The 17,971-nt window shown below is 42.0% G+C and overlaps 1 protein-coding gene across 1 annotated transcript in view; it reads left to right on the forward strand.

The window, feature by feature from the left end:
• The window catches only part of TDRD12 (tudor domain containing 12), a 156,027-nt gene that overhangs the window by 121,115 nt on the left and 16,941 nt on the right, over positions 1 to 17,971 (forward strand). The window contains exons 28-31 of the mRNA XM_030581899.1: positions 15,639 to 15,687; positions 16,818 to 16,931; positions 17,029 to 17,182; positions 17,284 to 17,350. Coding sequence (XP_030437759.1) covers positions 15,639 to 15,687; positions 16,818 to 16,931; positions 17,029 to 17,182; positions 17,284 to 17,350 — 384 coding nt within the window. The remainder of the gene's footprint in view (positions 1 to 15,638; positions 15,688 to 16,817; positions 16,932 to 17,028; positions 17,183 to 17,283; positions 17,351 to 17,971) is intronic.

The following is a 17,971-nucleotide window of genomic DNA, read 5'->3' on the forward strand; positions in this document are numbered from 1 at the left end:
ACTTGAAAAACAAATTTCCATAAAAAGATAAAATATAGGTGAAGGTTGAATCTTTAAATTGTGGCATCTATTAATTTTCTCTTTACGAAAAGCATATTGTTCTACGCATGCTGAAAATGTATGCAATATGTAAATCTCCTCTTCATTTTCAGTTTAAACTGCTTTTTACCAAAAAAATCCTGGGTTTTAAAAAAAAAGTACCATTTTTTTTTCTGATTTTCACCGTACTTTTGTATTCAAATATATTAAAAATAACTTGTTTTATTAGGAAAATACAATACATTTCATGAGATACATTAGTCTGTGTGTGTATGCAAAGCTGCCTGTTGAAGTAAGACTATGTGTTAGTCTAGAAGATAAACACAATAATCAAACAGGTATGCACGCAAGCTCTAACGTTTGTGCTCATCTGACTGTATTCAGGAATCTCACGCCCACCATGTACACATTTCAAGCTGTTAGTAGATAATCGTTTAAAGATTTGACGCACTAAAATGGGAAGAAAATGAAAATCTATATCAGAATACATTTCAGAACACAAGGCAATATTCAAAAGTTTTAGAAAAGCAAAAACGAGAAAAGGATGAAGTAGAGTGTATGCCCTGCAAATGGTGTGGCCCAGTTATTAAATGTAAATATTTATAGGCTAATAGTTCTAAGTCTACAACAGTAAACTGTTAATTCAAATGAAAAGTTTTATTTGGAGATTAGAGATATATTGTTCTTTTAAACTCAGGTGGGATTTTAAGTTCTGTTTTAGTTCGGCAGCAAACCACATTCAATTCCATTAATCGAAGTATTAATCTCCTGAATATTTTTCCCCATCCTTCCATCCACCAAAATAAATCCAGATATTTGCGAAGAAAAATTAAGTGTTTTCCACCGATTTCACAAGTTTTTGTTGTTGTAATAATAAACCAATAAATTTCCAGGAAAAATTAAATAAACTAAAACCTGAAAACAAAGGGCCCTAGCAATATGTTAAACTGAACTGCTGTAGTGAAGCAATAGATGCAGTAGATGCACTGTAAATGTCACTTGGTAGCGTACTCTAATGTGAGTTTCTGCCAGTTTTGCCCCACAGCTGCTCTCCTTATTTAATATTAATGTGTAGTACAGGTCTGTCGCATCTTACGCTTTCAGCTTTACAAGATCAGCAAAAACAAACAAAAAAAAAGAAAAATAATGATTTTAATACTGTACCTGTAAGTGCGGGTAATTCCACCCGCCATTACACTCAATGTAATTTTGACTATACACGATTTCCGCTTTATGCGCTGACTGCGGAATGTAACCCCAGAGTAAGATGAAACAGACCTGTACCTCCCAACTGTGGATTTCAAAGGCATTCCAATGTTACTAGAGGCTCCAGGACAAAGTCCTGCCCTTCAGCTCAGGACACCAAATTTTTACCTCTTGTGGCAGAACAAATTGATGATGATTCCATTTCTCGTGATCATTTTGGTTTATAACTTTTTAATTTTTATTTGTTTTTCCTTGCAGTAGACACTTAATTTTGACTTCTAGCTCTCTCCCTCTCTTGAGGTGAGAAATTACTGGAATATTGAGGCTCTAAATCTGGCTTCTCTGATACAGCACCTCTTGGATGTGAGTGGGTTTCTTCTGCCCCTCACTTAGGCAGCAGTGAAGCTCTGCAAGCATTGAGCCAAGTCCAAGAGGTGCTATAGGTGGCTTTCCAGGAGCCTCGGAGGGCAAGGTATGCTCTGCAGCCGCAAGTTGTCAATCCTTGCTCTGCTAGGATCCGGGCTTGAAAGTTGTCTTGCAGCTGTAAGCCATCAACCCTTGCAATGGTAGGGCATAGAGTTTTGAATTGGAGAGAGATCTAGGTCCTCAAAGCATGCATAAAGCTGCAGCTCCGTTGTGGGAGGTTAGACCAGGAGCATGAGCATTCCCACAGAGGGGAGAGAGCCTGCTCAAGGATAAGTCTTGCAAACTCTAGAGCAGGGGTCTCAAACACGCGGCTTATGGGGTTATTTTCTGCAACCTGCGAGCTCCTTGCAGCTCCCTCGCCCTCCTCCAGCGTTTGCCTAGAGCGGCTCCAACCCAACGTGCGCCAGGGACAGGGCAGGCTGCCTGCCTACCCTGGCCCTGCACCGCTCTGGGAAGCGGCCGGAGTGTGGGGAAGGAGGGGGCACGGGTCTGTGTGTTGCTGTTGCTTCAGGTGGGGAGGTGTCAGTAATGTGGCCCTCGGGCCAGTGTACTAGTCCTCATGTGGCCCTCATGGTCGTTTGAGTCCCCTGCTCTAGAGAGTCCCCAAAAGATAAAAGGAAACATCCCCTTAATAAGGTTTTCATTTGTTTTGTTAATTAACAAGTGGTGTAAATATCAGTCTTTAAACCCTGACTTGCTTTGTTTTCCCACGCTGAGGGAAACGTTGCTTGAACCGTTAACCCTCCACAGAGGCTCTTTCATAGCCCTCTGTATTAATCTTACTGTCCCTCTCCCATCTGATAGCATGTCTGGGTATGTTGAGAAGCCTGTTACTCCTGTGAAAATCTGCCTCAGGTTTGTTGATCAATATACAGAGGTTCATATATACATATACATGTAATAATTAGGGCTGTCAATTGCAGTTACTCATGCGACGAACTAAAAAAAATTAATGGTGATTACAAAAATTAATCATGATTAATTGCACTTAAAACAATAGAATACCCATAGAAACGTATTAAATATTTTGGATGTTTTTCTACATTTTCAATATTGATTTCAGTTACAACACAGAATACAAGTTCACAGTGCTCACTTTATATTATTATTTTGATTACAAATATATGCACTGTAAAAATGATAAACAAAAGAAATAGTATTTTTCAGTTCACCTCATACAAGTACTGAAGTGCAATCACTTTATTTTGAAAGTGTAACTTAGAAATGCAGATTATTTTTTTTTTGGTTACATAACTGCACTCAAAAACAAAACTGTGTAAATCTTTGGAGCCTACAAGTCCACTCAGTCTTATTTCTTACTCTGCCAATCGCTAAGACAAACAAGTTTGTTTACCTTGACAGGAGAGACTGTTGCCTGCTTCTTATTTACAGTGTCACCTGAAAGTGAGAACAGGCTTTCGCATTGCACATTTGTAGCCAGCATTGGAAGCCGGTATTACATGCCAGATATGCTAAACATTCGTATGCCCCTTCATGCGTCAGCCCCCATTCTAGAGGACGTGCTTCCATGCTGATGCTGCTTGTTTTAAAAAAAAAATGTCAAATTTGTAACTGTACTCCTTGGGGGAAGAACTGTATGTTTCCTGCTCTGTTTTACCTGCATTTTGCCATATATTTCATGTTATAGCAGTCTCGGATGATGACCCAGCACATGTTCGTTTTAAGAACACCTTCACAGCAGATTTGTCAAAATGCAAAGAAGGTACCAATGTGAGATTTCTAAAAATAGCTGTAGCACTTGACCCAGGGTTGAAGAATCTGAAGAATCTGCCGTCCAGAATCTGAGAGGGACGGGATGTGGTGCTTGCTTTTAGAAGTCTTAGAAGAGCAACACTCTGATGCAGAAACTAAACTACCAAAAAAGAAAATCAACCTTCTGCTGGTAGAATCTGACATGATGATGAAAATGAACATGAGTCAGTCTGCACAGCTTTGGATCATTATCAAGCAGAACCCGTCATCAGCATGGACGCATGTCCTCCGGAATGGTGATTGAAGCATGAAGGGACATATGAATTTTCAGCGCATCTGGCACAAAGATATCTTGCAACACCAGCTACAACAGTGCCATGAGAACGCCCTGTTCTCACTTTCATAAACAAGAAGCAGGCAGCATCATCTCCTGCACATGTAAACATACTTGTTTTTCTGAGTGATTGGCTAAACAAGAAGTAGGACCGAGTAGACTTGTAAGCTCTAAAGTTTTATATTTTATTTTTGAAAGCAGTTTTTTTGTACATAATTCTACATTTGTAAGTTCAACTTTCATGATAGAGATTGCATGACAATACTTGTGTGAGGTGAATTGAAAAATAATTTTTTTGTTTTTTACAGTGCAAATATTTGTATTAAAAAATAAATATAAAGTGAGCACTGTACACTTTGTATTCTGTGATGTAACTGAAATTAACATATTTGAAAATGTTGTAAATATCCAAAATTTTTTAAAATAAATGGTATTCAGTTGTTGTGTAACAGCACGATTAATTGTGAAGAATTTTTTTAATTGCTTGACATCCCTAGTAATAATTCTGTTCTCTCATTTAAGTATCCCACAACACCTTGCCTCTGATGACGTAAGTTTTGGTTTAGGGAAACTGTCAAGATCAAGACATATGAACGTTCTACTCTGTTGTAAACCTAGGAGGTGCCTTCACACTCTTGGTACCTGAAAAACATGTGTTCAGAACAAAAATAAGGGGTACATCATGGTACCAGAAACACACAATAGAAAGATGATTGTTTAAATCTATTTTCAGATGATGCATACGTTACCTTTTACTTGTAAGCAAGAAGGGCATAAAAAGTTGGCTTTATGGGATATAAATCTGAGAGCACACCTTTTGTGTAAGATGAATATAACAACACTGCAAGGGATGTCTTCCTGGACACTAGTGTTAAATATAACCTTTTTCCTGTATTGTGGTGTTATCGGCTTATAGCAATAAACCTAGCTGACATTGGTTATTTGGGCTCTTGAATATATTTCATAATGCACCAGTGTGGTCAAGCAATTAACTATACAGTTTATCAACAGTTTGCAAAGTAGTGAAAATTGTGCCTGTCCGGGTTTCAATTGAGAAACACTCACTTTGCAGGGGAAAGGGGCCCAGAATCTGATGGATGGGAAAAGGTCTCTCTTCACCCTTCCCTCTCTCAGTAAACTGGCTCCACATTAAAGCATAAAGCAATGTGAGAGGCCAGGGGCAGATACACATGACTCCATTCCCCACACAGTTGCACCATGATGGGATTACAGGGAGGTAAGATTGAAATCCCATTCCATGCTCAAAATGACTCATGGTGTACTGAGTAAAGCCTGTATCATACTAGATCTCTCCTGAAGTGCTTACATGGGTGCTAACCAGCCTTGGGAAGCAGGCAGGTGTAGGTTCAGGCTCCTGGGTCCATGTAACAAGTTATTTTCACGATCCTCAGTACCCTTCCTTAGTTTAGGGGTCCCTAGACCAGGATGAACAGCATACTCTTCTGACTTTTCTAAACAACTGGCCAGTTGTTAGAAAGGATTCATACCCAACGGTTCAAAATCAAACTGTCTAACCCAATGCAGAGAATTACTCTTACAGGAGTCAGAATAGTCCTGACTCTGGCCAGAATTTTACCATCATGATAAAAATTTGAAAAGCTCTGAAACTTCATTGCACCAGCCATTTCCTGGCAATGGTCATCTGTAGCAAATGATCTCCAGTGAGTGGGATTGCTAGTGCCATGCATGGACCTCCACCCATGAATGGATGTCTTAAAAAGCACCTGCAGGAATTCCTTCTGAGGATGTGGAACTGCACACCTGATCCAATGCAAAATTAGGTGTCATTTTTTAATCAAAGCAAAGCTCCCTTTGTGGGCATGTAAGTACAAACAAACTGATGGCCAAACAACATGTTGACAACCAGCCCAATTTTTTATCTTTTGAACCTTACATTCTCTCTTGGAAACAAGCCTCACAGGTGGGGGAGCATACTTGGAGGACAGATTTCCAAAAATCTCAAAGTATACATCCTTCAATTCACTTCAATAGCTCTATCAATGGAGTGTCTGAATAAAAACATAGGCATGTCCTTACTGGATCTGACCAGTTGTCTAAGTCCAGTACCTTGTCTGTGACAGTGGCCATTATAACTGCATCGGTAGAAATGACATGAAATCACATAGTGGGCAATTATGACACTCACAGATGAAGTCACCTATCTCCCATTTAGAGATTGGCTTGTGATTGAGGCATGAATATTTATAGCTCTTCCAAACCCAGGGAGTAACCAAAGATGAAAGCTTCCTTGGAGCTATGGAAATGATGTCCTGAGCAAAGAAGAATCTGCTGCCTTTGAAAACAATTCATTTAAAGGATACAGAAAAGAGAGTGTTAAGACCTCCTCCCGCTCCTCTGTTGCCCCAGAAGACACCAATGAGTCGATTACTGCCCCTGCTCCCACCGTCCTGCAGGAGGAATCTAAGGCCCACCAGGAACTATTACAAAGGGTGTCATCAAGCCTCAACCTCCAGGCAGAAGAGGTGGAGGAGCCCTCGGACTTCCTGTTTAATGTACTGTCTGCCTTGGTATTGGGCAGAGTGGCCTTGCCTCTCCATGAAGGGGTGGCAAAAATTTCAAATGCCCTGTGGCAAACCCCGGCCTTATTGGCCCCCATCTCTGAGAGAGCGGGATGCAGATATTTTGTGCCTGCCAAGGGGCATGAATATCTATACACTCCCCCCGCCCCCAACCACAGGAAGCAGCAGAGCCAACCATCCCCTGCTTCGAAAAATAAGATTGAAGGAGTCTGGACTCAATTGGAAGGAAAATTTATTTGTCCTCGAGCTTCCAGTTACGGGTGGTGAACACTCAGGCTCTCCTGGGCCGGTATGAGTTCAACCTGTGGGGCTTTTTGCCCAAGTTCGAGGACTTCCTCCAGGAGTATGCAGGAAGGAATTCAAAGCGCTCGTGGAGGAGGGTACAGCAGCTGCCAGGTCAACCCTGCAGGCAGCATCAGATGCGGTGGACACAGCCGTGTGATCTGTGGCCTCCGCAGTGTCCCTGAGAAGGGCATCTGGCTCCTGCTCTCTGGGTTCCCCAATGAGGCACAGACCTCCTTGCAAGACCTCCCATTTGACAGCAAAGCTCTATTTGCGGTACAAATGGATATAAAACTCCATGGCCTGAAAGACTCCCACATGATGCTTCAGACTCTGGGCCTCTATGTTCCGGCTCCAGCAAAACCTACGTTCAAGCCACAGCAGGCTCCGGCCCAGGCCACCCACTCCAAATACAAGCCTGCTTATAAAATGTCACAGAACTATAAGGAACACCTGCAGAGTCAGTCTCTGACTGCCCCCCAGCCTGGGCCCTCCAAGGGCAAACAGGCAGGGAAACGGTGGTTTTGACGGGACGCCCGGAGGTGCATTGCCAGTTCTTATCAGGAATCCGCCCATGATAAAGCTTCCCTTCTACAACTGGTTGTGTGCTTTCCTCCCAGAGTGGTAGCAGCTGACCTTGGACAGATGGGTCCTCAACATCATCTCCTAGGCTTACACCTTCCAGTTTACCTCCACCCCGCCCATCCACGCTCCACCTCGTCCCTCCTGGGGGACCACTGTCACAAGGCTCTGCTCAAGTAGGAGGTGGGGTGACTTCTTGGCCTAGGATCAGTGGAAGTGGTGCCAGTGGAGTTCAAATGCGAGGGGTACTACTACCGCTATTTCCTTATCCTGAAGGCCAAAGGGGGAACTTAGGCCCGTCCTGGATCTGCAAGGCCTGAACTGGTACATGGTGAAGCTCAAGTTCCAAATGGTCTTCTTGGCCTCCATCATTCCCTCCCTGGGGCCTGGTATGCTGCCCTCAATCAGCAGGATGCGTACTTCCACATCCATATATTCGAGGGGCGCAGACATTTCCTCTGTTGCATAGTTGGACAGGAGCACTACCAATCTGCGGTCCTCCCGTTTGGCCTGTCCACTGCCTCCAGGGTATTTACAAAGTGTATGTCGGTGGTGGCAGCCTATCTCAGGTGCCGTGGGGTCCAGATCTTCCCCTAAATGGATGACTGGCTGGTCAAGGGTAGCTACCGGTCACAGGTGCAGGATCATGTGGCGATCCTTCTGTCTACATGTGCCACTGTGGGCCTATTGGTAAACGACACCAAGTCCAAGTTAGTCCCAGTACAACACACAGTTTATCAGGACGGTTCTGGATGCCATGTTGAACAGAGCCTCCTTCCCATGGGACAGATTCGAGACCCTGAAAGGGCTCATCGACACGATCAGAGAGTTTCCAGTGACAACAGCCAGAGCGTGCCTTCAGCGCTTGGGTCACATGTTAGTGTGCACAGGTGGTCCGCCATGTCAGACTCACAATGAAGCCCCTCCAGCTCTGGTTGGCCTCAGCATTCTTCCAGGCCAGGGACAGGATGGACAAAGTCCTCACTGTGCCCGAACCGGTGACCACCTGTGTAAGGATGTGGTGTAAGCATTGTTGCATACATTTCCATATGTCATGGTATAATTCCCCACTCTGAACCTTACCATCCAAAAGATGGGGTACCAGCATGAATTCCTCTATGCTCAATTACTAGCTTAGAACCTGTAGCGCTGCCACCAATCAGGAATTCCAGTGCCTGGTACACTCTGATCCCCCAAAACCTTGCCCGGGGACCCCCAAGACCCAGATCCTCTGGATCTTAACACAAGGAAAGTAAACCCTTTCCCTCACCATTGCCTCTCCCAGGCTTCCCCTCCCTGGGTTACCCTGGAAGATCACTGTGATTCAGACTCCTTGAAACTTAAAACAGAGAGGAAAATGCAACTTCCCCCCTCCTCCTCTCTTCCCCTCCCAGATTCTCCCTAAGAGAGACAGTAATCCTAACAGAGAGAAATTAGCCTCTCTCTCCTCCTTCCCTCCTTTCTCCCCACCAATTCCCTGGTGAATCCAGACCCAGTCCCCAGGGGTCTCATCAGAATTAAAAAACAATCAGGTTCTTAAACAAGAAAAGCTTTTAATTAAAGAAAGAAAAAATAAATAATTATCTTTGTAAATTTAAAATGGAATAGGTACAGGGTCTTTCAGCTATAGACACTGGGATACCCTCCCAGCCTAAATATTCAAGTACAAATTAAAATCCTTTCAGCAAAATATAAATTTGAACTCCTTCCAACCAAATACACATTTGAACTCCTCCCAGCCAAATACACATTTGCAAATAAAGAAAACAACCATAAGCCTAACTCGCTTCATCTACCTAGTACTCACTATTCTGAACTTATAAGAGCCTGTATCCGAGAGATTGGAGAGAAACCTGGTTGCTAGTCTGATCCCTCTGAACCCCCAGAGTGAACAACAACCAAAATCTGACAGCACACACACAAACTTCCCTCCCTCAAGATTTGAAAGTATCCTGTCCCCTGATTGGTCCTCTGGTCAGGTGACAGCCAGGCTCACTGTTCTTGTTAACCCTTTCTAGGCAAAAGAGATATGAAGCACTTTTGTTCTGTTAACTCTTACTTATCTGTTTATGACACCATGTTTAGTAGATATCTTTTTATTTACCTACAGTGGTGGCTGTCCTCAGGGAACATGCTCCACGGGGTCCCATTCAGAGGCAGGTCACTGTCGATGGAACTGGTGTCCGATGCATCGGACTTGGTGTGGGGAGCCCGTGTGGGGGACGTTCAGACCCAAGGTCTGTGGTCTGCGCAGGACTTGGCCCTCCACATAAACGTCAAGGAGCTCAGGGCGGTGCAGCTGGCGTGCTTGGCCTTCCGCTCACACCTGGAGGGCTGGGTGGTCAGGGTTCTCACATATAACATGGCCTCGATGTTTTACATCAACAGGCAAAGCAGGGTCTGATCCTCTGCTCTCTACTGGGAAGCCCTCAGGCTGTGGGACTTCTGTATAGCCCACGACATTTGCCTACAGGCCTGCTACCTACGAGGCGCTTGGAAATTGCAGGCAAATCTCCTGAGCAGGGACTTCTCCTCTCAGCACAAGTGGTCTCTTCACCCACAGGTGGTGTGCAGACTTTTCCAAGAGCGGGGCGCTCCCCAGGTGGACCTGTTTGCAACTCGGCAGAACCGTCGCTGTCCCAGTTCTGCTCCGGGGGTGGGGGACAGGGGTGGGGCAGTATCTCCAATGCCTTCCTCCTGTCCTTGTTGGGCCGGTTTCTCTATGCCTTCCCCCTGTTCCCACGGATCGGCAAGGTCCTGGAAAAGATAAAGATGAACAGGGCCTGGTTCGTACTGATTGCCCTGGCATGGCCCAGGCAGCATTGGTACGGGACCTTCATGCGCCTGGCAGTCACCCCACCATTGCTGTCCCACCCAGACCTTCTCTCCCAGAACCAGGGCCGCCTTCTCCACTCCAACCTAGCGGCACTCCACCTAAAGTGGCTGCTTAATGGTTAGGCTGGGAGGAGAGGACGTGATCCGAAAGGGTCCAGTGCATCCTCTTGGAAAGCAGGTGACCCTCCATGTGCCGAGCCTACTTGGCAAAGTGATCTCGGTTCTCCCGATGGGCAGATGAGCGGGGCGTTTCCCCCATGGCTGCCCCGATCCAGCTCATTTTGGACTACCTCCTTCACCTTGGAGCCTAGGTTCTGGCACCCTCCGTCAAGGTGCACTTGGCAGCCATATCAGCCTTCCACCCCTGGTGCAGGGCTACACAGTATTCTCCCATACTATCACGGCAGATCACTTTGTGTATCTGTACCTGTTATGACCTGGTGGGAATCCCCCTGCCATCAATTGTGAGGGCACGCTCGACTAGGGCGCAGGCCTCCTCTACTGCCTTTTTGGCTCATGTCCCCATCCAGAACATTTGTAGGGCTGCTATGTGGTCTTCAGTTCACACTTTCTTCTCATATTATTCAGTCGTCTCCCAAACCAGGGAGGACAACGAGTTCGGCAGGGCTGTGCTCTGTCCTGAGAATTTTATGAACTCCTACTCACCTCCAACAGATATAGTTTGGAATCACCTATTGTAGAATACAGATGAGCAATCACTCGAAGAAGAAAAGACCGTTACCTTTTCCGTAACTGGTGTTCTTTGAGATGTGTTGCTCATGTCTATTCCACATCCCGCCTTCCTTCCCCTCTGTCAGAGTTGACTGGCAAGAAGGAACTGAGGGTGGGGGGAGCGTGCAGTCATGGAGGTGCCACTTCTGGAGTTCCTAGGGGTGCTCCCCTACGCGTACTTCCAGGGGAAAAACGTCCGACACAGGTGCACGTGGTGAGCACGCACACCTATTGTGGAATAGACATGAGCAACACATCTCAAAGAACACCAGTTATGGAAAAGGTAACTGTGTCTTTTTCCTTAGTTTGTAAAGCTCTTGCTTTATATAGGGGGAACTTCCATTTCTGTCTGTTATGCTATTATAATAGCTCTCCTCCTCCTCCCTCCACATCTGTGATTCACCACTCAATACTTCCCATTGTGGCACAGCTTCTCTTCAATCATCACTAGAATGACAAACTTCTTACTTGATAACTTTCTTAGCAGCTTCTATCTTTCTTTAACCAGCCCTGATAGCCTGGTAAATGACCAGAGTGCAGATTGATTTTTTTTTTTCTAAAAGGATACTTAGACATATAATAATTAGTTATACATTATATAAAGCTGTCTAAATGCTGCTGCTAATTGGTTGCTGGAGTGTTTTTATAATTTTGGAAGAAGAAGTTGAAGAGAAGGGCTTAGTCCTGGAGCTTCAAGCACCAACATTGGACCACTTCAGAATTCCATAGGTGGAGGGTGCTATCCCACTACTGATGAATAAAGAGAGAAGCTGCTATCAGAAAATAATCAAGTAAGAGACTTTTCATTTGCTGGTCTACCAGATTTAGTTTCTCTATAATTAGTTGCACTTGTTTATTAAGTTTTGTCAGTGGATTTGGACCACTGTTTTGCACGCATCCTTAATGAAGTTGGAAAGTATCATAACATTAAATGACATTCTACACCAGTGGTGGGCAACCTGCAGCATGCACCCTTCAGGATAATCTGGTTTTGGGCCATGAGACTGTTTACTTTGACAGTCTGCAGGCACAGCCGCTCTCAGGTCCCGGTGCCTGTAGTTCGCTGTTCCTGGCCAATGGGAGCTGCGGGAAGTGGCGCGGGCATAGCATTTATTCCCCAGGTAATATCAATTTAAACATCAGAGCCAATCTTTGGGAGTAGTAGCAGTCTTGTAGGCAGAGAAGTCCTGTGTCTCCTATAGCAAGAGCTCTTAGGCTGTCTTGTGGCCAATGGTGTGGAAATTCACCAAATTCTACAAATTGGTCATCCAGTCTTCAACTAGTGATGTTTGTGGCAGAAATTTTCTCTACATCATAAATAGGGCTGCCAAGCGATTTAAAAATATTAATCACAATTTATCGTACTGATAAATAATAGAATACTATTTATTTTAAATATATTTGGATGTTTACTATATTTTCAAATATATTAATTTCAGTTACAACACAGAATACAAAGTGTACAGGGTTCACTTTATATTTTTTATTACAAATATTGGCACTGTAACAAACAAAAGTATGAGGTGAATTGAAAAATAAAAGTACTATCGTGCAATCTACATCATGAAAGTCAAACTTAAAAATGTACAGTTATGTACAAAAAGACCTGCATTCAAAAATAAAACAATGTAAAGCTTTAGAGCCTACAAGTCCACTCTGTTCTACTTCTGGTTTGGTAAATCACTCAGACAAACAAGGTGGGTTACAATTTGCAGGAGATAGTGCTGCCCGCTTCTTGTTTACGATGTCACCTGAAAGTGAGAACAGGCATTTGCATGGCACTGTTGTAGCTGGTGTTACAAGACGTTTACATGCTAGATGCTCTAAAGATTCATATGTCCCTTCATGCTTCAGCCACCATTCCGGAGGACATGTGTCCATGCTGATGATGGGTTCTGCTTGATAACGATCCAAAGCTATGCAGACTGATGCATGTTCATTTTCATCATCATATTAGATTCCACCAGCAAAAGGTTGATTTTCTTTTTTGGTGGTTTAGTTTCTGCATCAGTGTGTTGCTCTTTTAAGACTACTAAAAGCATGCGCCACACTTCGTCTTTCTCAGATTTTGGACAGCACTTCAGATTCTTAAATCTTGAATCAAGTGTATTGGTACCTTCTTTGCATTTTGTCAAATCTGCTGTGAAAGTGTTCTTAAAACGAACATGTGCTGGGTCAACATCTGAGACTGCTATAACATGAAATATATGCAGATTATGGGTAAAACAGAGCAGGAGACATACAATTATCCCCCCAAGGAGTATAGTTACAAATTTAATGGACACATTTTTTTAACGAGCATCATCAGCATGTAAGCATGTCCTCTGGAATTGTGGCCGAAGCATGAAGGGGCATACGAATGTTTAGCATATCTGGCATGTAAATACCTTGCAACACTGGCTACAAAAGTGCCATGCAAACTCCTGTTCTCACTTTCAGGTGACATTGTAAATAAGAAGCAGGCAACAGAATCTCCTGTCAAGGTAAGAAAACTTGTTTGTCTTAGTGATTCACAGAGTAAGAAGTAGGACTGAGTGGACTTGTAGGCTCTGAAGTTTTACACTGTTTTGTTTTTGAGTGCAGTTATGTAAACAAAAAAAAATCTGCCTTTGTAAGTTACACTTTCACAACAGAGAAGTTGCACTTCAATACTTGTATGAGGTAAATTGAAAAATGCTATTTTTGTTTCATTTTTATAGTGCATATATTTGTAATAAAAAATAATATAAAGTGAGCACTTAGTATTCTGTGTTGTAATTGAAAATGTAGAAAAACATCCAGAAATATTTAATAAATTTCTATTGGTATTCTATTGTGATAAGTGTGATTAATTTTTTTAAGTCAATTGCTGAGTTAACTGTGATTTTATTTATAGCCCTAACCATAATGCCTTACTAAAGTGAAGATGAGCCTATTTATTTTCCTAATATTTGGATATCCACAGTGAAAAGGATTCTGCCGCTTCTCACTCTGGATGCGTGCGGTTGTGGAAATCCCATCATAACAGATGTGTGGACCTTTGTGTAATGAATAATAGGAAATTTATCCAAGTTTACCTTATAATTACCTTTCTTTGAATAATAGGGCCCACAAATGTGGCTCACCCTGGCAATAAGGGGACAGTATGGAATCAGAGATAGAAATTGACATGCAAAAGTACATGTTTATTTTGTTAAGGAAAATCCTTCCCATCCTCAGTAGTTGGAGAAATTTGTGCTAACTGTACTTTGAAAAATTTCAACTCTTGCTCATTTAGAAAAGAAGGATGAAATTATCCTGTGTGTGGAAGTTGTCTCAACTGGTATGTACTTCAGGGATCAGAATATTCTCCTGCAGCCAGTTACAGGAGCTCCTCACTTAGTCGTCCTGCTTAACGTTGTTTCGTTGTTATGTTGCTGATCAATTAGGGAACATGCTCGTTTAAAGTTGTGCAGTGCTCCCTTCTAACATGGTTTAGCAGCTGCCTGCTTTGTCCACTGCTTGCAGGAAAAGCAACCCATTGCAGCTTGCTGCTGGGGGCTTGTAACCAGGATGGACTGGCAGCCCCCCATCCTCTCCCTGGTCCTCTAAGTTCCTTATGCTGCAGCCACCCAGCAGGCTATCAATTGCCAGGCAGTTCAGCTGTCCCTCTTCCCACTGCCATGTGCTGCTCCTGCCCTCTGCCTTGGAGCTGCTCCTAGAGACTCCTGCTTGCTGTGCAGGGCGGGTAGGGGGGGCTAATGTCAGCGTGTCCCCCTCCCCCCTGCTTCTGCTCCCTGCTTACCCCTTCTCCATACAGAGCAGGAAAGGGACATGGATGGAGAGAGACAGAGAGCTCTTTGGGCAGCAGCTGCTGTCTCAACTTCCTGATCCTCTTAAAAAGACAATGCGCTTTTAAGAGTGGGTCAGTTTACTTAAAGGGGCAGTGTGCATCTCTCTCTCTCTCCCTCTCACACACAAGGTATGTGTGTGTCTGTCTGCTATGCGGTCTCCCCTCCCTTGTGTTTGTGCTGCCTTGTGTGAGATGCTAGATTAACAACAGTGTGTTAACCCTTGAGGGCTCAGCCAAGTGCTAGTTCATCATTTAGCAGCAAGGCATTCCCTGGGAAATATCCCTCCCTCTTCCATCCTCTAACTTCACTACCTCAACCAACCTTCACAATTATCATAGCTGTGAACAGTATTAAATTGTTTGTTGAAAACATATACTGTGTGTATATCTCCATAATATATAGTTTTTTGTCTGGTGAAAATCTTTTTTCCTGGAACCTAATCCCTCCCATTTACGTTAATTCTTATGGGGAAATTGGATTCGCTTAACATCGTTTCACTTAAAGTTGCATTTTTCAGGAACATAATTACAACATTAAGCGAGGAGTTACTGTGCTTGGTTCTGCTCCCAAAATGCAACCATGCTGAAGTATTCTTTGTTACTAAAAGAGAGGAAATTTTCAGATAAGATTGGAGACATTTTCTTCTGGTTATATTAGTAGTAGTATGAATTTGTTCTGTGCTGTTTTATAAGCCATGTGTGACCTCTTTTCAAATTACTAAATTCTATAATTTGAAGAGTTAAGTTCAGTACAGGGCTGTTTACTGTTCTAGATTGTTTTAATACCTTTATGGCTGCATGGTGCATTTTTCTTTCGTAGCCTTTTGTCCAAAAGTGCTGGGTCTGATTTTGGTACCTTTTAATGCAAAATGTAATAGTTTCCTTTTTAATTAATGATTCATCATAGTTTGCATGTAAGTTGATTTAAAAATATCCTGAAGTAGTAGTAACCAATCTAAAAGAGAATAAATTTTTGATAATCCTAATTTGGATACCATTGAATTCTCTGTACTTCACCTTGGAACAGACTTCAAAGATGAAATTTACATGATATAGATAACTTTGGTGGAGTAAAATAATACTATATGCTGAATAAAATATATTGTTTTTAATTTAGATTCTATATCTGAAAAAGCAGAAGAATCTACACAGCATCATCGTAAATGGTACTGGAATTTTAAATTTTTATTAATGCAAACTTTTTGTAGTGAGAAAATGTGTTTATCTGCTCGATTTTGTACTTTTTAAGGTGAACTTAGTGCTCCTGAAAGATGTAAGATTTGACAACCCTGATTATTGAATCTTCAGTTTACCCACACAGCCGGTACAATACAGTGGTAGTACTAGTTACTCTTTCTGCTTTCACCAATATGCCCAACCCTGAACTAAGAGTGTAAGTTTACCACGTTCGCATTTCCCATTCAGATTTTGATTTATGTTCTGAGACTGGATTTATGTTTTGAGACTACATTAACTAGATCTTCCAGTGCAAACAACCTGAATTTTGTAGTTTTCAGCTGCATGTTTCAGCTAAGTTTCAGTAATAGAAATCTGTAAAGTAGCAGTGTGTTCTTCGGTCCATACATTTGCGAAACATTACTCACAAATGGTAGCACCAAGAGTAATTGCCCAGGTTAGCAGGGTGGTTCTCAGTCCTTATTCGGATGATCTCCAAGCTTCCACCTCCGGATAGATAAAATTGTGGCTAATCGCTGTGAGTGGGAGCCATATGCACAGAGACTCAGAAGAAAGCACAGTTGTTTACCTTACACTAATTGTTTCTTCAAGATTTTCTGTGCTTGTGGATCCCACAAATGATCCTCCATCCCTACATCTAAGAGTCTTCCCATCTGGGCACTGGGGAGTGGGTGGGGTCATTCCACCCTTTTTGTCCTTGGGAGATGGAATCTGGGGGCATGCACAGCACATGCACAATCCCTAATGGACACTGCTAGATAAAACTTTCCGGATTCCTGTGCAAAGGGTGCACATGTGCTCCCACAGTGGGATCCGCATGCACAAAACATCTTGAGGAATCAGTTTTACTATAAGTACAGTAACCATCTTTTTCTGTAGGAGAGGGTTTGAAATGGGGTTTTAAGTAAAGTGACAGGGTATATTTAATTGTTATACTTGTTGTGTGGTATGTTAACCTTTCTTTCTATTCTTTTATCATTGTGGGTGATATTCCTATTGATCATGAGTTCTATTATTGTTAGTATGCCTAGAACTTTTGTATGTGTTCATATTTTAAATTGAAATACATTCAATTTAACTAGTCTTTTTAAAATTTTAGTTTCTATCCAGAAATAAAATGGTTTCAAAAGGAAGATACTGTTACCATGAAGATAAAATTAAGAAATATACGTGACCATAAATGTGAATTTTTTGGAGACAAGGTTGTTTTCAGGTAGGTTCAAAATGTTACACGTAGCAAAATAAAATGTCTTACCAGTTTCCATTTCATTTGCCAAAAGAAGCTAACACTTTTGTTTAAATAAATACAGTGCTTTTTCAGGAGACAAATTTTATGTGGCTGACATGGAGTTATATGCAAACATACTTAAAGGAAAGTCTGTTTGTGTGATTAAGAATGAAGAACCTGTGATTATCCTTGCAAAAAACAAGAAGGAATTTTGGTGCCGTCTACTGAAGCATAAGGTGAATTACAAATATCAGTTAAAATATGTATTTATTGTTCTAAAATTATCAACATTATGTAGTGAAATAGATATAGTTAGCAGTTGTATTTCTGTTAACAGAATCCTAATGTGTCTTTTGATTTTGAACACTGGGAAGATTTTGAAGATAAAAGCCCCTTTCCTGTTGGTAAGTCATTAACAAATATCAGTATTTAACATAAACAAATTTGTTAGCAAACTATTGTCATTAATGTAATTTAATTTAAGTTTACATGCTGCTGTTTACCTGAGAATAGGTAGTTCTCACTCCTAGAAACATTAGTTTTTACAGAAAACCATTTGCTAGAAGAGTGATTTTTTGTTGTTGTTGCCTTTTTATAGTTAATTATGGTCATGTACATTGCCGTTTAGATAATGTTTTTAGAGTAACTTTTAAAAAGATCATTCAGTACTCATTTGTTCCTGCTCATATTGCTCAAACAATCTGGACTAGTAGGATTCTGTTGTGTAGATATTGATCTCAAAGATCTAAAGAGTTAAACTCTCTCACTATCCAAAATTAAGCAGTGATAGATAGGTTTGAAGTTATTTTTTTCAAAGACCTTTGATTTACTTGGTTATTTGGCAGATACTGAAAAGCATTCATTCAAGTTGAAAATTTATTGATTAAACTCAGGAAAATAAGGAATTAAAACAAGCTTTTATATTGAAACTGTAATTATGCAGAACAAACTTATTCCCTACCAAAGGGGTCTCTCCTTTTGGAGTCAAAATATCAGTCTCTTATTTTAATTTCTTTGAAGAGGAA

The sequence above is a fragment of the Gopherus evgoodei genome, chromosome 12 (assembly GCF_007399415.2).
Source record: "Gopherus evgoodei ecotype Sinaloan lineage chromosome 12, rGopEvg1_v1.p, whole genome shotgun sequence".
Lineage (NCBI taxonomy): Eukaryota > Metazoa > Chordata > Testudines > Testudinidae > Gopherus > Gopherus evgoodei.